Consider the following 26,084-nt stretch of genomic DNA (forward strand, 5'->3'; position numbering starts at 1 on the left):
TTTGTTGTTGAAGGAGGAGGCAGTTTCCTCTGTAGTTTTGAACTTGACCCTGTGTCTTTGGCAGGTAATAAACCAGAGGTGCTCAAAAACAGAGGAGGTAAGGGAAAATGGATTTACGTGAGGGGGTAGAGGACTGCCAGATTTGGGAGGGCCTTCAGATCGTAGGCTGGCTCTGGAGGACGTGAACTTTCTGTTCATGACCGTGTCCTTAGTGTCTAGGATGGTTCCTGGACACGGTAGGCGCTTAATCCAGGTATGGAATGAATGAGTTCGGTGTAGCCTTCTGGTTGTGTGGATGGGGAAACAGAGACTCAGTCTTCTACGCTGTGCTCCTGAGGGGAAGGACTTTGCCTCTTCAGTCCTTATCCCAGTGGCTGAGCACAGAACCGGGCTCATTGCAGAGGATCAATAAATATTTGTGGAATGACAGGAAAGGTAAATGTCAGGGCCTATGGAGGTAAATGGGCTGCACAGAGAGTCAGGTCCCTTGCCTTGAGCAAAGCATGGGCTGCTGGAGGGAACAGGTTTGTCACTAGCCAGAAGAGGGAGAGTGGGGGAAGGGCCCTTGAGCCTACCGGTACAAGGCCGGCAGGGGCCTGAGGGACAGTGACAAGGTCTTCCTCAAGTGCAGTGGTTCTCAAACTGGCTGCATATTTGAGCCACGTAGAGAGCGTTTAAAACACCCCAATTCCTCCTCTGCAATCCCTGAGGTTCTGATACCACTGGCCTAGGGTCCATCCTAGGACCCCTGGTAGGTACCCTTTAAAAAAAAAATTCCTCTGGGAATTCTAATACACAGTGTGGGTTGAGAACACGAGGTAATCTTTAAACAAAACGAGGCCGCAGAGAAGGGCAGCTAACAGGCAAAGGGTGCTCTGGACAAGGTCTGGGAAGCGGAAGACTCAGCGGGTGAGGATCCTCCCAGCCAGGGCTCCTGGGGGAGGGCAGAAGGCCAAGGGAGGGAAAGGACTAGCATGGGTGGGTTTAGAGCTGGGGAGGGGAGGGGCGAGCGGATGGGGTGAACAAAATGAACGAGATTCAGTGCCAGCGAGGATTTCAGCGGAGAGATGATGCAACAAGACAGGGGCATGGAGTGAGAGTTGCTGGGAGCTGCTCGCTGGGATGTCAAGGACTTATCCCGGGAAGGCAGTTAAATTGGGTTGGGGAGCTAAGATCTTGAGACTTGGAGGAAGTAGGGAGTCGCCCACTAGGGATGTCAGGGTGTGGCGCGATGGGACTCAAGAAACTCTGAGACCGAGATGGGGCCCTTGGGTCACAGAGAGACACACAGCACATGCTCACGCGCGAGCACACGGACTCATCCCCAGGGCACACGCCCACTGCACACGCGGAGGCCTTGGCCTTCCGGGGGAGGAAGGCGACCGCGCAGCCGAACCGCAGCCGGAGCTCGGAAGCCCCTCCCCGCCGCGCCCCTACAAAGGCTTGCGCAACAGGCGGCGGCTCCGGCGGGCGCCCGCCGCGCTCGGCCTCGGTCCGGCCCGTCCCCGCGAGCTGGCGGGAGCGGGAAGAGCGCCGGGGAGGAGGGAGCGGCAAGGGGTGTGTCCCCGCGGTGTGCGGGTTCCGGAAGGCCGGGGCGGGGCGAGCGCGGGGCGGGGCCGCGGCCGCGGCGCCTATAAAGTCGCCCGCCGCCCGGGCATAAACAAACCCCGTCGGGCTCCCAGCTCGGACTACGGGCGCACGCCGGTCCTCGCAGCTCTGCTCCGCGCTCGCTGGCCGCCGCGCCTCCAGCCCTGCTCCGGCTCCTTTTGCCTTTCTCTCTATACCTTAGGTAAGCCCGACACCCTCCTCGTGCCGGGCAGGGAGGGATCGATGCCCCGTGCCTGCAGCTGCGGCTTCTGGACCGCCCTTTGTGGCCCCCAGAGCTGCAAGTGCGTGGCGACCCCGCGGCGAGGGCGCGCGGAGGGGTTTTGGGGCGGGGCCGCCGCTGGAATGGGGGGTGGGTTTCGATGAGCGAAGAGGAGGCAAAAAAAAAACCCAAAAACAAAAACAAAAAAAAATACAGGTCCCCGCTCACCTTACCCCAGCTGGGAAAGTGGGATCTTGGGTTCCGGGGAGGGGTGGAGAGCCGGCCTGGGCACACCTTCGTCGCGCTTCTCAGCGCCACCCGGAGTCCCAGCTGGCGCCGCAGGCCTGAGGGCGCACTGGAAGTGGGAGCCGGAGGAGGGCCTGGGAGAGTGCGTGTGCGCGCGCGCGCGTGTTGGGGTGGGGTGTATTCCCGGAGTGGGGTGTCTGGGGAAGGAGGGTTTGAGCGCGCGTGTGTGGAAAGGAGGTGAGTGTGGGAGAGCGGCGAGCTGAGGCTGGAGAAAGGGGCGTGGGTGTGTCCGGTTTCCCGACTGAATTCTGAACCGATGTGCATCTGAGGGGCGGGGGCCGATTCAGCCTCGAAGCCAGGGTGGGGTGTGTGCGTGCGTGTGTGCTGGCGGGGGGGTTGGGAGGGAGGGAGGGTCTGAGTGTGTCACAGTGCGTGCCAGACGCGCGGAGCGAGTGTCAGCCAGTACCGCTGGGCAGGGTGCGTCCCCGGAGGTGGCCCGGGGTTGGCGCTGTGGCGGCACCGAAGAGGTGGCCTGGTCCAGAGGGGTCGTGTAGGCAAGGGAAGGCCCCGCGCTGGCCAGGGCTGCGAGTGGCGTCATTTTCGCCTCCGCCCACCTCCCTGGCCCGGTCCCCCTGCCTTCGGGGACCGCCTCTCCTGCCCTCCTGAGGGAAGAACAGCTGGAATTACTCCGATGTTCCTGGGAGATCCGCGGCCTCTGATTCAGCCTGGGGCGGGGAGCGCGGGGCGTGTGGAGGGTGGTGGGCTGGGGGGGAAGGCGCTGTTCACCGCCTTTGTCACTTTAGTAGCTGAAGCGGGATTTAGTGAGTCTTTCCCTTCACTGTCCCCCTGCATCCCCCTCCCCCCAGCCACTCTGTCTCCAGTGCTGTCCGAAGTCCCTGTGGGTCCGGGGCAGCACCCATATGTGGCTGGAAAGGGGAGGTGCCTGGCAGCCAGTGGGGGAGGGAAATCTGGTTGGGGAAGGTTCAGGCTCAGATCTTCACATGTTCCAGGCCTTTCAGTTCTTGCTTCCTTTAAGTTACTGGGAAAAGGTTGACGATTCAAAGAGTTCAGCCCTTGGCCGCACGGGAGAGCATTATTCTCTTTGTGATGTCCATTGACCATACTTAATGTTCTCAGCCACCTCAGATGAGCCAAATATCGAAATACAAACTGCTCTTGCTATGAAAATGCAGTTCAAAGACAAGCCCACCAGCCCCGCCTCCTGTACCGAAAATGCTGGGTTTTTACTGACTTTTCACAGATACGAATTGAAATAAGCAAGGTAGAGAGAGTGCAAATTCCAGTCCCTGCCTTCAAGGGGCTCGCCCATTCAGGGGGAGAAATGCAGGCAAAGAGGGTAAGTGCTGGTGTGGCCCGGGTGGGGGTCAAAGGTATGGGGAGGTAGAGGTGATCAGGAAGTGATGGGGAACTGTCAGAGGGACAGTGCCTTGGTGTAAGCAGTGAAATCTGGGGTGTCCCCTGACCTGTGACCTCTTCGTTTTGTGGGGCCTCATCCTCCACAAGAGCGTGAGTTGGAAGGCTTCCCTAGCCCTGCCCCATAACCGGAGGTGGCCCGGGGTTGGCGCTGTGGCGCTCCTGGCCTAGGAGTTCAGATACACGCTTTGAATGAATTGAATGGCTCCTTTCCTCTGCCCCATTCCCCTGTAATCTCTTGGGTGGAGTCCCAAGCAGGCAGTTGACCTTTGGGGTGCTGGTGTTGGACGTGACTTACCAGGAAGACCTTCCAGCACCTGTTGGAATCTTCCCTCCCCAGAGCAAGGGTCTTCCGGAGCAAGAAGCAAATCCAAGACTACCAACAGTTGGTCTGATAATTTGGGATGGAATCAGGAACTCAAAACATGTTCCTGATCCTGCGTCTTCCCATTTTACAGAGGGAAACTGCGGCCCAGAGACAGGGTATGACTTGCCAAGGCTGAGCCAGAGCTGGAACTTGGCCCTCCAGACCCCTCTGGTTGCTATTGAAGGTGGTGAAAAGGGTTCTTGGTCTTGATCGTTGCCCCTCTCATAGCTGACATTGGGTCTTCATTGCATTTCTTGGTGAGAAACTTTCCAGGTGGAATGTGGTGATTATTTATTTATTTAGTGTCAATCACATGTTCTTGAGAACTTAGCAGAATCAGTCCAGTGAGCAGGAGGAGCTGTAGTCCTGCTGAGGGATGGTTGACTGGATTCTGGCTGCCCCCTCCAGGTTGGACTTAGATCTGAACAGAGCTGGGGGCTCCCTCCACCAGGCTCACAGAAAGCTCCTAGTCTGAGCTTGCTTTGGCATGGATGGGGAAGAAGGGTTGTGTTGTGTGTTTTTGGTGGCCCAAAGCTGCCGTTCTTCCTTAGAACCCAGCTCAAGAGAATCCCATCCAAGGCGTGACTCAAAGTCCCTGTGCCTCAGAAAGGAAGCCAGGATGATGAGTCAGCATCTAAGACTCTGGCTGGGAGAGGGCAGGGAGGGCCAGGACAGTCTTCCTAGTCAGCTGCTGCATCCCTCCTTCCCCTGTCATCCTGGCCAGAGAGCTGCCTGATCTGTATTGGCTCCATTGAGTAGATGGGAAAAATGAGGCTGAGAGAGTTTGAGAGGTTGGCCCGTGGCCACGTGGCTAAAGGTGGGAGAGCCAGGCTTTGAACCCAGAGAGGCAGACACCTAAGCCTTTGTTCCTTTTCATGACAGCATGTTGGGATGACTGGAAAAAACTGGAATGAAAGAAAAGTCCAGAAATGTGATGAGGAGTGCTGTGCCTCGGTTTCCTCTCCAGTAAAATGCGAATAACAGACACTGTCTCATGGGGGGACATATAAATGTTAATGAATTAATCCGTCGAAAGAGCAGAGAACAGTGCCTGGCATGTGGGAACACCATGTAGGTGTTTGCTGTCAATCATTCCCACAGATCACATTTCTCGAGGCATTTCCTTGGCTATCAGTTTCAGGGACTTTTGTGCTAAGCTTGCCCATGTCAGTGAAAGTGCCTGCAGGGGCTGAACTCATGTTTTGCTTCTTGAAGTTCTTCCAAAAGAACTAAGCTGATGCAGACAGCATAAGAATGTAATGCGAATATTGTCTGAAATGCAGATTTCTAGGCCCAGTAAGTCTGGGAGGCGCCGGGAATCGGCACCATTTCGAAGCCACCTGGGCTGGATTAGGGGTGGGGTGTCCTGAAGGCTGGCGGAGTTGAGGCCATCTGCTACAGAAAGACTGAGGAGAGGGAAAGGAAAGGAGAAGCCAGAGCAGCCCATACTTCTGTGCCTCCACACCCTGGTGCTCCGTAAACCCCTCTTACCTGGCCAAGGAGCCTTGTGGTTTCAGCTCATCACCTCATTCAGCTGAGATAGGTGACATTCTTGCCATTTCTCAGGTCAGCAAACTGAGGCATGGGCAGATGACTTGCTTGTCTATATTCAGGTGAGTGGGGTCCTGTTCTAGGTGGACCACCCTGGACCTTCCCCTCCAGTGTCAAGGTCCTCCAGACCCTTCTGGACCCGTCTTTGAAGCATGAACTTGGTTTCCTGGATTCATTTCATGCGCCCATTTCATGTTTGGTGGTTCCTGCCTGCCTGATCCCAGGCCTTGCCTTTCTACTTTTCTTTCTCCTCCCATTTGGAGACAAGAGATGGATGGAAGGTAGTGTGGGCTGCAGAGGTGGAGGTTAGTTTTCTGATGCCCTCTTGGCCTCCTGCCATGCCAGCCCAGACTTGCTGGAGGTGGGTGTTCTAAGAGATGGGATGTGCTTCCCTTGGGGAAGGTCTGTGCAGGCTCTGTGTCTGGGCTTTTCCAGTCCAGCTGAGGTGGTGGGAGATGAGGCTCGTTAGCGTCTGCGGGCCTTGAATGGCCTGTTCAGGAGTTCCATCTTTTACTTTATACTTTTTTTTCTCTTAAATCTGTAGAAACCTCAATACAGGTGTGAATCTTATACCCATGTGCAGCCTTCCTTGAAGTGGTAGATGGGGACCAGAGCTCTAGGCTGTTCCCATCTCAATCCCAGCTCCACTCCCTTTGAGAAGATTCTCTACAGCTCTTTGGGCACTGCCCAAAAGTCCACAGTTCCCCAGCTGGGAACCCTGGCCTCTTCCCCTCTGTCCTTTCCAAGCATTGTACTGGCCACCTTTCTCCAGGAAGCTCTCCCTGGCTTTCCCTTCCAGGCTGGCATGCTGGGTGTGTGTGCCCGCCTTGGATCATTCTGGACTGAGTCTCTGTTTACCCTGTTCCTGTAGACCCTGAGGGTCTGGCACTTCGTAGGCACTCAGTTAGCGTTGGTCAGAAGAAACCCTGTGTTTATGAAGCAAATAACTTGGGCCATCCTGTGTAGGAAAGATCGGAAGACCATCCAGAGTGTGGAAACAGCGAGACCATTTTGAGCAAGGATCCTGTCAATGTGGCAACCATCCCATCTCTGGGACAAAGGGTTTTGTAGGAGGAATCTGTTTCCGTGTCCTGTGCCAACACTGGCTCTGTTGTGGGCTTTTGATATCTCACAGACTGGCTAGGGTAGCTCATGCTTATGCCACAGATTCGCAGACGAATCCTTGAATCCCACCAGTGTCCTCCTTCAGACTTCCTGTTATTCTGCTTGTCCTCTCGGATGGTCTTCTCTCTGCCAAACAATGGATCGGGCTGCCGAGACTCCACTGAGAAGCTTCAGGAAGATCCCCGGGTCGTGTTACAGAGAGGAGGTGGATGGTGATGGATTGCCAACCCTTCCCTCTTCCTGCTCTGTGTCCCAGACCCCCTGGCTAGTTCTGTGCTCTGGTTGAACACAGGTCGTCCCATTTTAGCTCCGGCCCTATAAGCTGGGGTTAGCCTTCTTCTGGAAGATTCCTTTTTCTTTCTTTTGGCATCAAGCAGTTCCTTGAATGCTGCTGAGCAGGCCCCATGCAAAGCGGGAAGGGGACCCCCCCCAGGAATTTCTAGTCTGATGTCCCCTCTGCATGGCATTTGTACCATTTTATTGACTTTGAGAACCCTGTTCTCGATTTCCGTTCCCCTAAACTGGGGGATTTTCTTGAAAGTCCAATGCTTCTAGGTTCTTCCATATTGTTTACTAGCTCGATTACATAAGAAAAACATGGCCATTTAAGACCACCAACTTCTTCACTCTCCTCAGAGCTTGAGTTTCCAAAGATCTAGAGAGAACCGTGAACTGCCTTACAGCTTGACATCACAATCTCCTTGGCCAAAAAAGAAAACACAGCATGTATCTACAGTAAGACAGGGGTAGCCAAGGCATACCTAAGGCTGCTTTCCTTGAGGTTCCTACGGACGTGGGGCTGTTCTAGAACCTTCGGGGTTTGCAGTATCTGGGGAAGTTGCTATGTCAAACAGCAACAGCACACATTGATTTCCACCCCACCCCCTGCTACCCCCTTTTCAATTCTGTTCCATAAAGAGCCCAGTGTGCTGGAAAGAACACCACTTTCATGTGGCTTTGAAACCGGGCGTGTTGTGGAGGGGACAAAATCTGGGCCAGTTGCTGACGATCACAATCGATGCAAGCTTGTCAGCAAAGCCTCCTGGCCTGCCTTTCCCTCTGCTCCGCTGGAGGTGACCAGAAGGATGCCGTCTGTCCACCCCTGCTCTCCATGCATGCACCCACGTTGAAGGAGTGGGTCTTGGCCTTTCAGAAGTCGCCTCGGGTTACCCATCTAGAAGCTGGGCTGATGATCCCCACCTTCTGCTGGGGACCTCCACGGGGCACAAATAGAACAAGGCGATGAACACTTTCTCCAAGTGTCAAAACTGCTGAAGGCATCTTGCCGGCGCCTGGGTGGCTCCGTTAAGTGTCTGACTCTTGACCTCGGCTCAGTCTTGATCTCATGGTGGTGAGTTCAAGGCCCACATTGAGTGCCATGTTCGGCAAGGAGCCTACTCCAAAAAAAAAAAAAAAAAAAAGTGGAGGGGAGCTAAAAACAAAGCCTTTCTGGGCATTATGAGGGAGAGTAGGAAAGTCTAGGATAGGGACTCTGTCCAGAGCCTGAGCCTATGCTGTTTGTCATGGCGTGTCCGTGGCCACTTGGGCGGGGCTGGGTGGATCCGGGCAGGACCCTTGTTGTCTTTGGGTAAAGCACGTTCCCATCTCAGCAGCCCTCATCCCCACATTTCTCATGGACCGTGTGATGTCCCTAGGGTGCACACAGCCTGTTTCGCAGGTGGGGAAGCTGAGGCCCCCAAAGAGCGTCTGAATGACTTGGTCAAGGTCACATGGCAGCAGAGGGGCAGGCTTTCTGGGCCCTGCTGACTCTTTGGCCAGGGCTGCTGCTGCTGCATCAAGGCTTTTGAGAGTCACAGGCTCTGAATGTCCCTTCCCGGTCCCCGTGACTGGTTAACCATTTTCTGGGCCTCACATGACCCAGCATACCTCAGTCTCCTGCCCTCCCAGATCCCCAGGGTCATGGTCTTCCCTTCTCTGGGCAAATGCCAGTCTTGGCTTCCCTTGGAACCCAGGAGGTCCAGCTAATTGCTAACTGTCTCCTGAGTCTGCTGAAGCGGAAAAGTGCTCGCCCAGCTGCCCTTGGGCCCTCATTACTCATTCACCGACATTGCTAATGGAAGGAAGACCCCCGTGGTGGTGCGCTGGGTCTGATGGCGGGAAACCCACATGGTTCTTGCTGAACTTCGTGAGCTCCTCCACCTTGCTGGGTTGATTCGGGGACTCATAGCGTATAAAACCCAGGGTATGTCCTCACAGATGTCCCTGGATCTCTGGAGCTACCAGGAAGGGGGAATGCACTGGTTAGTCAAGCAGCCACCCCCTTATCCATGGTTTCAGCTCCCCGCGGTCAACCAGGGTCAGAAGCAAATGACCCTCCCTCTGACATGTCCTCAGAAGGTTGACAGTAGCCTACCACCATGACACACGCTTGCATCGTTCCCCTCACTCCATCTGGTCCTGTGGGCACGTCGCCTCACAACATTCCAGGAGGGATGAGCTCAGCACAGTAAGATCCTTCGAGAGAGAGGGAGCCTGCAGTCACATAGCTTTTGTTACAGTATATTGTTAGAATCACTGTATTTTATTAGGAGGTATTGTTGTTCATACTGTGCCTTTGACGTGCAATACAGGAGAATGGTGTGTATAGTGTTCAGTGTGTCCTCTGGGGGTCTTGGGATGTATCCCCAGTGGCTAAGGCAGGGAGACTATCCTGTGTGCCAGATTGTGTTCTAGTCTGTAAGCCATGCTGCTGTTTGCTGGGAGCAGGAGTTGTACCCATTTCACAGATGGGCAAACTAAGGCCATGAGGCTGGAGAACTTGGTAGGGATTACAGAGCTAATAAATGATGATGCTCAGGCTGACCCTCCAGTCTTCTGCCAGCTCCTGGTGACCGTCCCCTTGACCCCTTGTCCACCATGGGTTTCCCCTGAATTCCTTCTGGGGAGAGCATGTGAGAGAGGACGACGTGGTGCTGTGAACTGGTCTGGCAGCTGGTGTGCTGCCCCAGAGCTGGTTTTCAGGGGTCTTGGCCAGAGACCTGTCCTGATCTGATTCCGTGTCTGTGCTTCTTGGGGACACAGTGGGCAGACACTGCCCACCCATCGTCATGCTGGGTGGGGCCAGAGGGCTGGAGGTCGGACACCTGGGCTCTCACCTAGTGCCCTATATGTCCTTGCACTGTCACCCTCTTCTCAAAAAGATCACCTTGGCCCTTTGGGACCTGATGTTCTGTGTTGGGACTTTCCAGGAGGTGGCAGAGGGGCAGGGACCGGCGTGCAGTACTGAGCCGTAAGTTTGGGGATAGAACCTGCTGAGCCAGGCGGGGCCTCTGATGACCTGAGAGGAGTGACCCCCTGAGTATGGGCCCCACAAACCGAGTGGCACCTGGCAGGGGTGGGGGCACCAGGTAGAGCACCCCAAACCAGGTGACCCCACAGGCGTCCCTCCCTCCTGGTGAAGGAAATCAGTCGCCTACAAAGTGGCGTGAGCTGCTGGACCTGCTTCCTTTAACGGGCCATAGGGTCTTGCTGCTGTGGGTTTGAAACCTGTAGAAAAAGCTTTTTAAGGGAAAGTGTGGTGGAGAAGTAACTGCGCGGCAGAGGCCTCTGCATCCCGGCCTGTCCGTCCACACCGGCCCTGTGCTGGTCCAGGCTGGTCCCTCCACCCCCGGGGCTGCAGGCGAAGTGATGGTGGTGGTGGCGGTGGTGGGGGGACGTGTGGGACTCTGTGAGTCTGGGAGAGTGTGGCCTTGGGGGGAGACGGGCAGCCATGACAGGGTCGGGGGGGTGAGCCGGACTGCGAGCTCAGTGGGGCAGGGCTGGCTGTGCTCATGACATTGCCCCTGACCCATCACACAGTAGGGCCTTGTCAGCAAAACTTACGGGAACTGTCACACTTCGCTTGGTCCTGGGCACAGGAGAAGCGAGTACAGAAAACAATTTCTGAACGAATCACTGTTTCAAAGCCCACTCTCCTGGGACTCAGAGGGTGTTTGAGGGTGGGTGCGGAGGCATGGGGCAGTAGGGGCCCATTGGGGGGGGGGGGGGGGGGGGGGGGGGGTGGGGGGGGCTGCCAGGGGGCATTGGGTCCTTTCTGTATGTCACCCAATGCACACCAGCTTTTTTTTTTTTTTTGTCTTTTTGTAAATCTGTTTTTCTCTCTTGAGCTTCCTTTTAAGATTTCTTTAGGCAAACAGGTTCTAAAATAAAGGTTTTCAAGGTATTCTGATTCAGGCAAAGGAAAACGGGGTGAGGGCTAGCCTTGAGCTGGCCCAAGTCAGCAGAATTGGGTTGGAAGCAGTCACCTGTCTTCCTCCCGCTGGCAGACTGACCACCTGCGGTAAGGAGCACCTCAGCAGCCCGGGTTTGGGCAGCCGTGGTTGGTGCAGGGCAATGACCCACACAGAGGTCCTGGCGCAGCCCTGCCGGGAAGCTCGCGTTCATAAGTACAGGCGGCCGTGGACCTGTGGCACCCCCACCTTCCCCGGGGACACGTAGTACGGAAGCTTCCTCTGCTTTATCCTAATCTCCCCACAGACCTCAGAGTCCCCAGGGTGCTATGGATGTTTCTCCGTCTAGACCTGGGTGTCTCAGCCTGCATGCTGTTAACAGCAGAGGCCGGACGGTCATACCGCGGGGGCCGTCCTGTGCAATATGGGGGTGCTGAGCAGCGTGTCTGACCCCCACCCACGAGATACCAGCAGCGTTTCCCGGCCGTGACCATCAAAAACATCTCCAGACATTGCTAATGTCCTCTGGGGGAACCGAATCACTTGTTTGTCTGGAGAACCACTTGGGGGGGCTCTCGGGGGCGTCACTGGAGCCTCTCCGGGGCCCCCAGGGGCTCCAGAGAATCAGTGATTCTTGAGTATTTGATCTTCAAGACAGACTGGCCAGTTCTTGGACCTGCTGCCTGGCGTGGGCTGGGAAGCTGAGTTGTGGGAAGGAAAAGGAGAGAGTGGGGTAAGGAGGCTTCCCTGGGAGCACATTTAGGAACCTGGGAAGGCTGGGATGAAGCTCTTTCCTATTCTAAAGGAGAATGAGGGAGCCGGTCCAGTGGAGGCTGAGGTTCTGATGAGATCCCAGCATCAGAAAGTCACAAAACACGCTGGGCTGAATGCGCTTGAGTCCCGGTGCATGGGGTCTGTTTCAAGTCCTTTCGCTCCTGTGGTGTAGTGATGATTTAAGACTGAATTTAAACACACACACATGGCTGTTAAACTGCATCAGATCTGCTCATGTGTTCAACAAGCGAGTTGTGGTCCGACTTTGGGGACAAGGAAGGTAGCTCCCAGTCCTGGGGAGCTCGCAGGTGGGGCTGCCCCACGTGTAGGAGCCTGTGGAATGGGAAGCCCTTACTCTGTGTGAAGGGTGGCATTGCCAGAACCCTGGGCTTCTGGAAGGCTCCTTAGGCTGTGTAGGCGAAGATGTCCCACGGGCCAGGGTCTCGGGACCACGAACACGCTGAGTTAGCAAGGCCGACAGACCTCTCCCTTTCATGCCTCCTGCCTCCGAACTGGCGGCTACCCAGGAATGCTCACAAACATAAAACCGACTTTGTTTTCAGAATGTTCTCGAGCATAGACTCCAAAGGCTGCATAAAGGCATTCTTGTGGGGCTGGTTATCTGCTGGGGAAAATCGTGCTGGGGCCCCAGACCAGACCATCCCGGGGGATCTGCCCACGGAATGCCATGTGTTGGCACAGGGGGTGGGTGCAGGGTGACCTGAGAGGTGCTTCACGACGAGGATTCTCACGGGTTCTAAGAGTGGGTCTTCAGAGGAGCCCTCATTATAATAGCTTTTGCTCTCTCGGCCCGCTTGTGTCTCCGGAGGGCTGGGCAACGCGTCACTGCCCAGAACTTGCTCCAGGGACAGCTGATGGGTCCAGAACTCTCCTGCTGAGCTCTGTAGGGGGTCCCTTCCTGATCCTTCTGTGCCTCCCCGTGTTAGAGCCAAGCAGGGCCTTCTCTGGCCCACTCTGCTCCCTCAGCCCAGCTCCCATCCTGCTTCCCCATCACTGCTGTCACCTTCCATCCTCCTCACTGCTGCCCCCACCCCTGCTCCCCATCCTTGATCTCACCCTCCCTGTTCCTGCCCCCTCACCCCACACCTGCTCTCCCATTCCTGCCCCCATCCTGCTTCCCAACCCCACTCTGACCTTCCATCGCCTCACCCTCTGCCTCTCCCACCTTATTCTCCCACACCCTCTTTCCCACTCCCTGCTGCCTTGAAAGCCTTTTCTCCTTCAAAATCCCTCTGAATGTAGACCCGTGGAGATGGAGGTGTTCCTGGCCTGGCCCCGTCCTCACCAGCACGTAGCAGAGAGCCCTGCACGTGGGCAGGCATGGAGGTGTCTGGGCGGGCCCAGCCCACTATTAGGACTAGTTGGAGAATGAAAGGGGACGAAGCTCGTGCCCAGCCTTCATACGGGGAACCTCCCCTGACTCTCTGTCCCCTTTTGGTTATCGGCCTGGGGCTGCCTGACTTCAGGATCAGTGATGTGGGTCCCCCCCAAATGCAGCAAGATATCATCCGATTTTTGCTTTTGTTGCCCTTGCCTGAGGAGACACCCCAGAATAGTGCTTAGACCAGCATCTGAGAGCTCACTGCCTACACTTTTCAGTAGCAACATAGGTCCTGTAGTCAACACCGTTGTCATCACTTTGTGACCTGCCGTGGTGATCATTTCGTAATGGATAAAAATACCGGTCACCCTCCTGAAACAAATGTCTCCAGAAACGAATGTCGTACCGCATGCCAGCTATAATTGAATGAAAAGAACGCCAGGAGAAATGCCCTGGGTGAGGCGGTTGGGCCTGGGGGCTCTGTGCAGGGACCCGGCTTGGAGTGTCAGTCCATCCCGTTCACTAGAAAGGTGGTTGTGTCCTTGAGCCTTGGCTTCCCTGCCTGCCTCCGATGCAGGAGTGGTGGCACGGGGCGGGGGGTAGGGGTTGCTTGTGACTGTGATGTGCTGGGTGGGTGGTGTGAGCCACTGGGCAGAGGGGGGCTCATTCCCCGGCCTCGGATTTGCTTCCTTTGGGCAACGTCTGAGCAGGAAGGGCTGACCCATGGCCTTCGTTTCTTTGCAGGCAGGTGACAGCAGGGACATGTCTCGGGAGCTGCAGGACGTGGACCTCGCTGAGGTGAAGCCTTTGGTGGAGAAAGGGGAGGTGAGTGGAGACAGTCCTGGCTACATCCGCTCCCATGCACACTCGTACGTGGACATCGGTGGGCGTACAGTACAGACACGTGTGTGTGCCCACATGCATACGCACTTGCATCTGTCCCCTTCTTCCTAGTGTCCAAGACTGCAGAAGGACAAGAGATACCTTGATGGTTCACATCAAGGAGGCCTCCCTGTTGGAAACAGAAGCCCATGTACTCCAGCTTGGGCTGGCACGGTCCATCCTGGGCCGGAAAAGCTTTTCCATTTGCACAGTCGACGCTGTGTTCTAATTTACATTCGCCTCCCTGTTCCTACCAAGCTCTGTAACTGCCTGTGATGATACATCTTTTTAAGGATACAAGACTCAGGCTCAAAAGTGAAGTTATGCTAAGGCCAAGTAAAGGCTTTCAAAAATAATAATTAACACGCACCAGACATATCTTGCATGCCAGTTCCTGGGCTGTATTTCATGGTTATCTTGAGCTGACCGACAGGATAGACTATGATTAGTTGATGCTAGGTTCTGTGATCCTCCCATCTTACAGAAGGGAAAGGGGAGTCTCGGAAAGTTCATTTGTCCTCCATCACATAGTTAAAGAGCGTGGGGCATGGAGCCAAACCCAGGCCAGTTGCTTTGGGTGAATGGCCTGTTCCTTTGGTATTTTCGTGACTTTGCATGTGGCTGCTGTGTCTTAGGTCCATTATTTCGTAGATTTTTTTGTTATGAATGTGTGAGGCCATCGCCTCTCTCCCCATTTTGCAGAGACAGACACTGGTCTGTATTGGGAAGGGAATCACCCAAGATCATCCAGAAGGAAGTGGAGAAGCCAGGCCCAGGGAAAGCTGCAGACTCCTTGTTACCATTCTGCCCCAGGGGTCTGCAGATATTTTCTGTAAAGAGCCAAACAGTAAATACCTCAGGCTTTGCACGCCGTTCAGTCTTTCATAACAGCTGAGCTCTACCGTTGCAGCATGAAATGAAAGCGGCCACAGACAGTATGTGAGCAAATGGACTTGTGTTCCAGTAGAACTTTATTTACAAAAATAGAGGACGACTGTCATTTGCTGATCCCTGCCGTTCCCTGCTCATGCTCCAAATCCATTTCCTCTTCTTCTGGGGTCTGACAGAGGCTTTAAAAGCAAGCAGACCAGCCAACCAACCCTTGATCATACAGAGACATAGCAACATGTTCTCATTTTTCCCTTTTAAAAAGCCATATGAAATAGTAGAGCACACCTTGCTTTACTCATGTAACGAACTCTCTTGGAGACCTTTCCAGCGAGGGTCCACAGGACACTTTTTCCTTCCAGTTTCCCAGCATCCCCCAGAGTTGGTTGGACCAATGCCTTGTCAGTGGATATGTGGGTCTGCCCAACCTTTTGCCATTCCCAGCAACGCTGCGGGGTACTTGCATCATTTGGACCTTGGACCTGCGTCATTCGTATACATGCAGGTGCAACGTTAGGATAAATTCTCAGGGGTGGCATCTCTGGGTCCAAGGCTAACTGCATTTGTACACCCGGTTTTTATACTTTCCAGGCAGCCTACTGGTATATTGGGAAAATTTCATTTTCGAAACCAACATCTAGGAGGTTATCACTTGCAGGTGGCATGTCTATCTCAAAGTGAATATTTGCCTTTTCTTCCTAGGTTTTGATGGAAGGAAACCTTCTGTTTCCTTTGATTGACTGACTCAGCAGAGTGTTTTTAATGAGACTTGCTTGGGGAAGCTCTTTCGGATACCTCTTCTCAATCTGGATGGCCATGGAGCTCTTGTTGACGCTTCGGGGAGTTGTACAGAATGGCTTTTCCAGCCTCCTCCCACCGACATGCACGTTCACAGAGTGGGCGTTGGCCACATCTGCTGCTACCTTAACCCCGCCCGGGGTGCAGTGAAGCCATTTTAATCTCCAGCAGCCGGGCACCTGTTACAATCGGGTCTTCTAGCTCTGGCTCTCCCAAGGGGTTTCCCTCTTTTTCCTTCCCCTCATTTGCATTTTGCTCTGCTGAGCTGTCTTCCTCCCTGGTGTTTGGCGATAAGGTCCAGAAGGGGCTTCGTTTTCAGAGGGTTTTGGACTCCCATCTCTAGGCCAGAAAGAAAACATGCCAGCAACATCTCCTGGGAAAGTTGCAGTCCCTTCTCAGAGCCACGTTCTCCCTGCTCCCCAGGGGACTGGGACCCCTGATGATGGGGTAACCATGAAAGATACTGAAGAACAGTGACGTGGTCAGGTTTGAGTTTAAAAGTGTAACACTTGGGTAGAGGCAGGGAAACTACTTAATAGCCTGTTACATTCCTGTATCTCTCAAGCTTGTGGCCAGCTTAGACCTTCAGATCTTTTTGAATCAAGTGTGTTGTCAAAAAGGATCTGGCTAATGTGTCTACTCTTCTGCTGGACTGCTCTTCTTTGAGATGAAAAGGAAAGTCTCTCTTTGTAAGAAATTGGAGAGGCCCCACGGAGGAGGGACGGTCAGCATAGACTCAGGGCTTGGAGAGACCCGGGTGGTCCAACATTATTTTTTTCCCCAGGAAACTGACAGAACTGACTCATCTCATCTTTCTCTCCACAGACCATCACCGGCCTCCTGCAAGAGTTTGATGTTCAGGCAAGTGAGAGGGTGTGGCCGCCCTTCCCCCTCCCCTGTTCTGTTTTCTCTCTTTCCTCCTCCTTTCTGTTGGTTGAAGATCCGTTGTTCAGACACTGGGGCAAGGGGAGGGAAGGAAGTTGTGTCACCGGGTTCTCCACACTCAGCTCCTTCTCCCCGGAAAGAAATTGTTTTGATCTCTGGCCGGGGAAGCAAGAGCGTGTCACTCCCTAGGAAGGCAGGAAGGGGATGTTGGGCTGTGGGGCATATGCGGGAGGGACATGGAGGAGAAGTTGGGTGGGCTTGGGACCTGGTGATGGGAGGAAGCTGAGCAAGGCTTGATGTTCTTGGCTCTGCCTGGGAAAGTGAGCCCTTCTCTGTGGTCTCCTGGCTCCATCCCTGCTCAGGGTAGGCGCGGGCGAGGGGGGTGTTTCTGGAGCTTTTTCCAAGAACAAGTTTTCAGGAGAGCAGGCTGGCTGGTCTTGGCAGAGGGAAGGGTCAGAACCTGAGGAACTGGAAGCCCTGGACTCAGTATCTCAAAGCTGGCATGGGCCTCATGCGGGGGCGGGGGCGGGGGGGGACCCTGATGGCAGGTGTCCTGGGCAGTGCTGGGTCAGTAGCACACCCTGTCTACTAACTCTTCTGTGAATCGTCCTTGTGTCGTGCCCCCCCTCCCCATCCCTGTGGTGAAATACACATGGAATTTACTCCCCTAACCATTTTTAAGTGTAAGCTCCGGGGGCACTAACTCCATTTCTGGTGTTGTGCAACCATCACAGCTGTCCAGCTCCAGAACTCTTCATCTTGCAAAACTGAAACTCTAACCCCAGTAGGCACAGATTCCCCACTGTCTCCTCCCCGCAGCCCCTGGTCACCGCCGTTCTGCTTCTGTCTCTGCATCTGGCTACTCTGTGTGGTTCATGTAAGGGGTATCCTGCTGCATTTTGTTGTCTTGTTATTAGCTTATTCTGCTTCATGCCATGTCCTCGGGGTTTGTCTGTGCTGCGGCAGGTGTCCGGATTCCCTTCTCTCCTGAGGCTGAATACTATGCCGTTGTAGGTGTTAGGGACCACGTTTTGTTTATTCGTTCATCGGTCAGGGGCGACTTGGGATGCTTACATTTTGGCGATTGTGTGGAATGCTGTTGGGAGCATGGGCGTGCAAATGTCTGTGCGGGAGCCCTGCTTTCAGTTCTTTGGGGTGCACCCCCAGACAGAGAATGGCTGGATCATGTGATTATTGTAGATTCTTAAAAGCTTGGTTCTGGATTTGGAGAAACCTTGAAAGCATCGTTTATTTGTTTCCTGGGAAGATAATTCCTTGTGTTTGTGTCTCTCTTGGTAGTGTGCAAACCACTGTTAGATGCTGTGATTTCCAGGCACTGGTAGCCAGTAGAACAGAGAACCGCACCTCCGGCCCCACCTGCCAGCCCAGGTTACCACCTGACTTTAAGGTCGCCCAGGCTGGGGCGGGTGGAACGCTGTACCTTCAGGACATCAGCAAAGGGAAGCCCGGGCCGGAGGCTGGGAGAGAGAGGGTAAGATCCCCCCCAACCCATCATGCACCAGGCTGGGTTGGGCCCTCGCAGTTAATCCTGGAGCTGTCCTGTGAGGTGGGAGCATTTTTCTGATTGTGCCTCCCTTTGTTCCTTTCACAAATGCCTGCTTTGTGCCTGGCATTGTCTTAGGTGCTGGGGACACAGTGGGGAGTGTGACAGGCGGTGATCCTTGTTTTCAGGAACTTAGCTCACACTGCTGAGCCGTGAACACATGCCAGGCATGGCTCTGAGCGCGGAGGAGCGCGCTCACAACGGTGCCCCTCTCCGTGGTGCGGAGGGAGAGCCCAAAGCACAGAGAGGTTGAGTAGCTTGCCCGGAGCCTCAGGGGTGGAAAAGGGTCTGAACTCAGCTGGTGCATTTCCGGAGCGCCTGTTGGAAACCAATTCTTCTGAGTTTGCTACGAGTCAGGGGAACCAGTTAAACACGCCGATGCCAGCTCCCTCCCAGGGTGGGGTGCTGTCCGGGAAGGCTGTTGGAGGCGGTGACATTGAGCTGAGATGGGCATGATAGATGGAGCCAGTCATGTGACCAGGAGAAGCTTAGGGACCCATCATCCCACACAGGGGCCCCTCTGGCTTGGTCTCCGAGCCTTCTGAGGGTCCCCTGACATCTTCTCTAAGCGAATAGATGTGATCTTTCCTGTGAATCGGTATCGGGGCTGAATCTGGGTGCGGAGTAATACTCTGTCAAGGTTGTTTGCAAAAGTATCTCTTTGTATAAAACTATACTAATACGGATTTGGCTCTTAGACCTGGTTGACTCATGGTGTTTATGAAAGTTTCCGTCAGATTTCCAGCAGTCTCCGAAATCGTGGGTGTGGGTTGCTGTACGACATTCCCTCTGAAGCTGCACAGCCCTGTGAGGCTCTCCGTATCCTAAAGAGTTACCGACCACAGGCCAGAGGTGGAGAAGGACAGAGCCGTGGTTCTGTGCCCCAGGCAGGGACTTGCCAGCCCACCCTGACCTCAGACTTCACACGGGGCTCTGGCAGAGGGTCTCCTGCCTGCTGTGGACTTCATCAGCCTCAGATGAGCTAGGCCAGCACCCTGGGCTTCCCAGGCGCTCTTGCTGACTCTTCTGGGACTTGTCCTATCATCCCTCCTTGGCAGATCGGGAAACTGAGGCTTTCCAGCAGGTGTGAAGGGGCCCCGCTGAACCTGGTCTGACCCTGACCCTTTCTCTCTGCCGTGATGCGTTACAGTGGTGATGGGCCTGGGAGGGCCGGTGGGGGCTAGAAGCCAGCATATCTTGGCAGCTCCGGTTGTAAACCAACCGGGTTGGGCAAATACTCTGGACAGTACTTTGGGGGGCGAACGTTTAACCCCCAAGGGTGAGCCGATGCAGGACTCACAGCGGGTGTGCCCTCGCGGCAAACTGCTTTCATCTGTTAATTTAGTTGGTTCCTTGCTGCTCATGAAAACAGGGGGGCCCCGGCTGGGCAGTTCCTTGGGGGCCAAGTTAAAGGACCCTGAGCAGCCTCCCTGCATGGATCCCACAGCAGCCCGTGTTATTTTTTGGAAAATATTTCGTGTTTCAGCATTTTGACTAACTCAGGCAGACTCTTGTTCTTTTCCCAGAGTAGTCAAGATTTTTTCCCTGCTGAATCAAAACACACCGTAGCCCAGAGCTCAGCAGTCAGAAGCTGCTGGAGGGTCTGCTGCGTGAGCCTCGGGGCTGCCTGTCTCAGGAGAGAGCTCCCCGCCAGGACACAGGCTTTGTGGCCTTGTCTCTTCCCGGCTGATATCATCTTAGGCTGGGCACCTCGTTTGGGGCCTGGCTGATGTTTTGGGGCAAATTGATTGGTTCCCAGCCTTGGAAGGCTGTGACGTGCTCTCGGGACCTTTCTTTGCAAGCCTTTCCTGGCGACCCTCTGGGATCCTCAGAGTACGTGTGGGCTACTGGGCTGAGGTGCCTTGGCTGTAGGATGGGTGCAGTTTGATCTGATTTTGCAGAGAAGGTTTTGGCATCGGGAACTAGGCTGTTGTGTTTGCAAATTGGATGAGTAGGGTAGGTGGGGATATTTTGGGTTCCAGCTTACTTTCTTTGGCTAGACTCCTAGAATCCAAGAATATCAGACCTGGCAGATGCTTTATGAGCTAGCCCTTCCCTCTCTGCTCCAGGTGGGGAGGCTTCCTGGAAGGCCACTAATGGGAAGGGAGGGGAGGGGAGAAGGGAGCGAGAATGCATTATTTGCATGCCTGCTTACTGTCTGAGGCCTTCCGTGCCAGGTGGGAATGTTACCCTCTTTTGCAGATGAGAAATCAGTCTGGATAGTAAAGAAATGCACCAAAGGTGCTGTCAAGATAACCCTCAGTGACCCAAGTGACTCTGAGATAGGAGAGAATCACAGGAGTCCTGCTAACTGATGTCCTGAGCATTAACCGTACTCCAGAAATTGTTCTGGCCTCTTCTGTGTGGTGTCCTTAACCCTCACACCAGGCCTTCAGGAGACGGCTTAGTGCACCCGTGTTTTATAGTTGAGACAAGGCCCAGAGAAGGTTGAAGGGATTTTCCCCGTGTTGCAGCGTGATGAGATAGATGACCAAGGCTGACCCAGTGCCCATGTCTGGAACCAAAGTCAAAGTCCCTATAACCAGTGGGTGGAGAGGGTGGCAGGGTGGTGACCACTGCCCCTGACACTTGCTCTGGCCTCAAATGGCCTCTCCTATTAGATTTGCTGTTTCTAATTCCTTCCACCTGGATCTTCAGTTATTCAGGTGGTTTGATCTGATTTGGTGTCCGTGGGAATCTGCATCTGCGTGTTCATCAGGACTCCCTGGGCATGGAGCTGATGTCACCCGCTGGGCCTCTGGGTGTGGAGCAGCAGGGGCCATGGCACAGGAGGCAGTGAGCAGCATCTCCTGGGGTCTGGCTCCCACTTCTCAGCTCAGTCTGAGCCTGGCAGAGGGTGAGGGTGTTGGGAGAGGTGATTTTCCCCCCATTTGTTGGACCAGATCAGCTTCTAGGGAAAATGGAAACAGTGACCTTTTACTAATTTTCTTTCTTTGCACACAGTTGCTTCTTGTTTTCATGCTCCCTGACTGAAGGTGGGCAGAACTTAGAGGCTTGGAAATCCTCAACCCACCATTTCCCATCCCTGCCTTCCCCAGCCCCACCTCCCAGCCAGGCCACTGGGGCTTAGAGCCAAGCCCGAGTGACAGATGGCAGAAGTGCTCATCTGGGTCACTGAGATGGCTTGCTTCTTCTCTCCTCTGTGGGTTTCCTGGGAGTGCCCTTTGGGGGGACGGGAGCGGTGGGCCAGGAGAGGGGTGCCTCACCCACCAAGCGCCCCCGTGGTGGGGCTCAGCTCTCCCTAGGTCTAGGCTCAGTATAGACATCCATGTCCTGGTGTCACAGGGCAGGTCCAGTGGACAGAAGCCGGTTGTCTTTGCCAGCTGTGTGTCCTTGGCCGGTGGCCTGACCTCCCAGGGGCTTAGTCTTCTGATCTGTAATCTGGGGGAGGATCACTACTCCCAGGGGTGTCGTGAACGTGATAAACACAGCATGGGATGCAGCACACAAGCCTCCCTCTTCTGCTCCGTGGGTGGATGGATGGCCGGCGCTCTTCCTTCTCTTTTCTCTGATCCGACAAGACTTCCCTCCTAACTCTCTCTTCCCTGGAGAATTGCGGTCTTTGGTGTGGGCTCCAGCTTCACTCTGTATTCCCAGGCTGACTCCCGTCTGCCCGCAGCAGCTGGTTTCCTGACTCTGTAGCTTTTCTTTTCCCTGATGTGATGACAGCATTCAGCTGGGCCTCCTTGAGGTCGTGTCTTCGAGGGGGCCCAGTGTGCCTCCTGCAACCTGGGACTTGGCTGGCAATCTGGACATGGGGGGCCCAGGGGCCTGTCCTGAACCTTGCCTCTGCTACCTGCAGGTGGGTATGCTGAGGTGCACAGATGCTGGCTTTTTCCGTCTGTGAAATGGCTGTTACTGTGTTTGCTCAGTAAACACATGACTGTCCTTACAGGCAGATCATCTGTGTTTCTTGCACACATGCACACACCCCAGCATCTTTCACTCTTCACCTGCTTCTTACTTAATGGAAAGGAGGTCAGTGGCCTAGCCAGGGGTGCCCCTTCCCCACTGTGGGCACTGGAGATGAACCAGGAGGATGGGGGGAGGGCAGTCCCCTACCATTTCCTCTTGAGTCTCTGTGGTAATGATTTGCCTTTTCTTGCCTCAACAAGGCTTGACTTCAGGCTACATCTGACTAGCCCAAATTCGGTTTTCTTTGCCTGTTTGTTGTTCCAGAGAGTGCCCTCCGCCCTTGGCTGTGCCTTGACCAAGGATTGCTAGACTTCGGGGAGGGGCAACCCAGTGCACCAGCTGACTTAGCATCTGGCTAAGTGTGTCATCCCTTAGAGTCCGGATGATTCTGTGTCTCCCCGGGGCCTGCTGGGAAGGAGGGGATTAGGGAGGGAGGTGGTGGCAGCTGGTCTCAGAGCTCCCCTGGATCACTCAACCAGTTGACTTAAGCCATTGGGACCCCCTTGTGGCTTCACACTGATTATCTCTGGGACAGGCATCTATGAAAGCCAGCATGGAGCCAAAGGCAGCCTTTTCTAGAACACTTTGCAGTGCACCCCACGGTTTTAATCTTGGGAGCAGCCCCAAGAGCAGATGGACTCCTTACTGCCCTCAGTTGACAGCTGAAGGAATTCCCACACTAGTCTGGTAACTTGCCCAAGGGCACATGGGGAATGTATCATTAAGATTAGTATTCCTCAACACACACTGCTCTCAACAAGGAAATGTTTGCTATTCTGCTGAGTTGGAAGACCTGTGAAGTCACCCAGTCCCTGACTCCTTCCAGCTTCCTGCTCTGTCTTCTCTAGCATACAGTTCTGTCCTCATGCTCATAAGATGGCTGCCGACTTCCAACCATCTCATTCATATTCCAGGAAGGAAGCAGGCAGAGGGGTGAAAGGAAAAAAAAAAATCAAAAGGCCAAGTTTGACCCTTAAAAAAAAAAAAAATACTCTTCTCAAAACTCTGCTGACATCTCATGAGCCAGAAATGAGTCTCTGGACCACCCTCCGCGCCCATCCGGCTACAAGGCAGATGGGGGAAGGGAGAATTTTATCAGGCACATTGTTGGGAATTCTGTCCTAAAGGGAGAGTAACAGATGTGTGAGAGGCCAGCCCACATAGTCAGCCATAGTTTATAAAGCTCTGAAGCCAGGATTGGCAGCTGAAATGAAATCTTGAAGGAATACTTAGTGGTAAGTGCTGTTTCCAGCACCTGCAGCCTTCTAAGCCGTGTAGACAGTAGGAAGAGGATAGGTGCCGTTTCGCCACTTACTAGCTTACAGGTGGTATGGACTCTGTGAATCTTGGTGCCCTTTTGGGGCCAGACCTGGTCTGTGGCAGAGCTGGCCTCTCTCTCTCTGGGAGTTGGCTGTCAGGTGGGAGGTGGTGATCAAACAGATACTTGCCCCATAGTGGGCACTGCAGATAAAACAACCAGTACACGGTGAAGGGGCCAGCCCAGTGCAGTGATGTTTGTGCTGAGGCTCTTCCGAGTGGGACACCTGCCAGCCTACGGCAGTGTGGAGGCAGGTGCACGTCCTGGGAAGGATGGACGGAGCCAGTGTCATGCCTCTGTTCCACGTGCCAGCGTACCCCAGCACCTTGTCTGTGGATGGCACGTCCCTGGAGATGCTGGGGCCGTAGAAGGCCGTCTACAGTCACTTGGGGGGGGCTGACTTAGAGTCACAGTGCACCTTCTGTCTTAAAGGTTTCTTTTCTTCGTGTACCGTCTGGCACCGAGAGTAAACAGGTGTCAGAGAGCACACAGAGTCTAGGGTTTTGGACTTGGAACAGCCTCAAATTCTGTTCCAGCTGTGTGACCTCGGGTAGATCACTTGCCCTCTCTTGGCCTATCTCTTCTGTAAAGAGGACAGCTGTTACCTGGTGGGGCTGCATGCATTCGGGGAGAAGACTTGAAACAAATGCTCGAGGCAGGGCCAGAATCGAGTAGGAGGCCTGATTTGGTGAGTATTTCCGCCATATTGCCACCTCCTCTGTACCTTGAGAGAGTGGCTTTCTAGGCTTTTCCAGAGGAGGTGAGAGAGGAAAACTGTACAGCTTGGGTTTTTCTCTGTTGCTTGCTTTTGGCTGGGTCAGACCCCTATGCAGAGGCATCTCGAAGATCTGGCTCTGAACCAGAGAAGGGCGGAGGTGGGAGATCTGGCTGGTGGAGGAATTCCAGCCAATGTCGTAGCCAGAGAGAGGACCCTTGGCAATCCCAGAACAGGGGACGTCCTCTCTCAGGCAAGGGGCCATGAAGTGCATGGGACACGACGTTTCTTGGTGCCCTCTCTGTGGGAGAATGTGGGGATGTGAGGTAGGTTCCTTCCTACAGGATACGGCATAGTGATTCATCGCCCTGGAGACAGGAGGACAGAATGTTCTTTGGGTCTAAAGAGGACAAAGCATGTGTTTGTGTTTTAATTCCTCCATCCATCTCAGGTGCAGTCTTGGTTTTGGCCAGTGCAGAGAGAGCACCAGGGCTGGCTTAGAATCGTGTGCGTGCGTGCGCACGTGTGTGTGTGTGTGTGTGTGCGCGCGTGCGCTTCTGTGACTTAAGGAATGGGACTCGCACAAGAAATATCACATCTGTCTTTTCTCCTCCTACTGCCTGAGTGCCTTTGCTGTATTGCTTCCACTTTCTGAGACTGGCTGCCTTATCCTTCCAGAAGAGGCGAGCCGTGACGAATGCTTCTGGCTGCGCAGAGGTCCAGGCTAGTGGTGAGACAGCGTGGGCCACGGCCACCACCCTTGGGTGGTTCCTCTCGAGGATGAAACCTTCATGCTCCATGGGGCTCATGCAGTCCTGGGAGGTACTGCACTTGTCCTGGGAGATTTCGTGCCAATCCTGGAGTTCGCAAGTGGGAGTAGGAGCTCTCTAAGAAGCTCAGAGCCAATTACGGGACAGAGGGGAGCCTGAACCCAGAGTAGTTAGTGGAGTTTCTAGAGAAAGATCATTTATTCTCAGGTCTTAATGCAATAGTTCCTGACTGTCTGCTGGGGGCGTGGACTGTGTGCCAGGCCTGGGGACAGAATAGTAAGCCAGGCAGGGCTGCCCCTCGCTTTCTGGACACCTTTAGTTCTGGTTACAGGGAGGTATAATTTTAAGGCCTCCACAGAGATGAGTCAACATCAGCCACGCATCCCCACCCCAGGGGGCTGTCAGGGACATCCTTGGTGCCTGCCAGGGCTGGGCATCCTGTATCTGCCACTAAGTGGTACCCAGGCACTGCATTAAACACCTCGTTACCGTGTCCCAAGGACCCCTTTTCCTCCTGGCACTGTTTCATACCCCAAGGTGACCACCTCCCTTGAGGATCCCAGGGTGAGGTGGTTTGCTCCTGTCCTCCGGCTAGGGACCCAGGGCTCAGAAGCATCGGGGAAGGGTAGGACCCAGATTTGAACCCTGATGACCTCAGGCTGGCAGGGATGCTGCTTGGCCTGGCCTATTTTTAGAGGGCGCCGTGTGGGTCAGCTGGGGAGACAATGGAGAATGTGACCCTCTCAATGAACCATTGTCCCCGATTGGCTTCAGGGCCAGGGACGGGCCCAGCAGATGACTGTGGCCCCCACTGGGGGCCAGGCTGTTGCTCCCTCGTCTGTGGATTTTTCCAGTGCTTGTAGAGGCAGGAGCGGAGTGCCGGGCACCGATGGGAAGAGAGACCGTGGACTCGGTGTTTGAGGGACTGACTGCCGTTGTTGGGGTGATGAGGGAGGTGGCTCAGGAGGACCCTTGTGATGGGGATGGACCTGGGACTGACAGGGAGCAGGCTTCCCCTCCATGCTGTGGTCTCTGTGGGCCCATCAGCGTCACCTGGTGAGCACTCATACTCGGTGAGGTTCCAGCATTCTCCCTATGTCACAGGTGTGAGGGCAGCCTGGGAAGGCCCCCTCCAGTACCCAGAATCCCCCAGCTTGCTTTAGGGGTCCTCGGAGCGAGGGCTGGAAGCACCTGCAATGCTTGCTTGGGATGGGGAGTGGAGTGGCTTCTTGCTACATGCATGGATAGCGCGCTGCCCTGTTCTGGCGGGAGAGCCTGAGAATTGGGGTGTATTTCTTGATTTGTTAGCCAGTTTCTCACAGGTCTGGGATGGAGGGGCTGTGGGCACAGTACCTCCTGCCGTGTTCTGTCCTGCAGGCCTCCTGGCATCCCCGGAGCTGCCAGGTCCTAGGTCTACTCGCAGGGTACAGCCTGGGGGAAGGGCAGCTTGCCCAGCTCCATGAGGCTCCTAACTGGGGCATCTGGCCCGTTT

The 26,084-nt window shown here is 54.7% G+C and overlaps 1 protein-coding gene across 4 annotated transcripts in view; it reads left to right on the forward strand.

The window, feature by feature from the left end:
- Positions 1 to 902: 902 nt before the first annotated feature.
- NDRG1 (N-myc downstream regulated 1) overlaps positions 903 to 26,084 on the forward strand; it is a 51,856-nt gene continuing 26,674 nt past the window's right edge. The window contains exons 1-3 of one of the 4 annotated variants that reach the window (XM_032873493.1): positions 903 to 909; positions 13,581 to 13,661; positions 16,230 to 16,265. In XM_032873493.1, coding sequence (XP_032729384.1) covers positions 13,599 to 13,661; positions 16,230 to 16,265 — 99 coding nt within the window. In that variant the 5' untranslated portion in view covers positions 903 to 909; positions 13,581 to 13,598. Of the gene's footprint in view, positions 910 to 1,692; positions 1,790 to 3,978; positions 4,112 to 13,580; positions 13,662 to 16,229; positions 16,266 to 26,084 lie in introns of those variants that run through there. The other 3 variants (XM_032873490.1, XM_032873491.1, XM_032873492.1) reach the window with 3 other exon arrangements.

Source organism: Lontra canadensis, unplaced genomic scaffold (assembly GCF_010015895.1).
Source record: "Lontra canadensis isolate GAN:19392208 unplaced genomic scaffold, GSC_riverotter_1.0 scaffold49, whole genome shotgun sequence".
NCBI classification, from domain to species: domain Eukaryota; kingdom Metazoa; phylum Chordata; class Mammalia; order Carnivora; family Mustelidae; genus Lontra; species Lontra canadensis.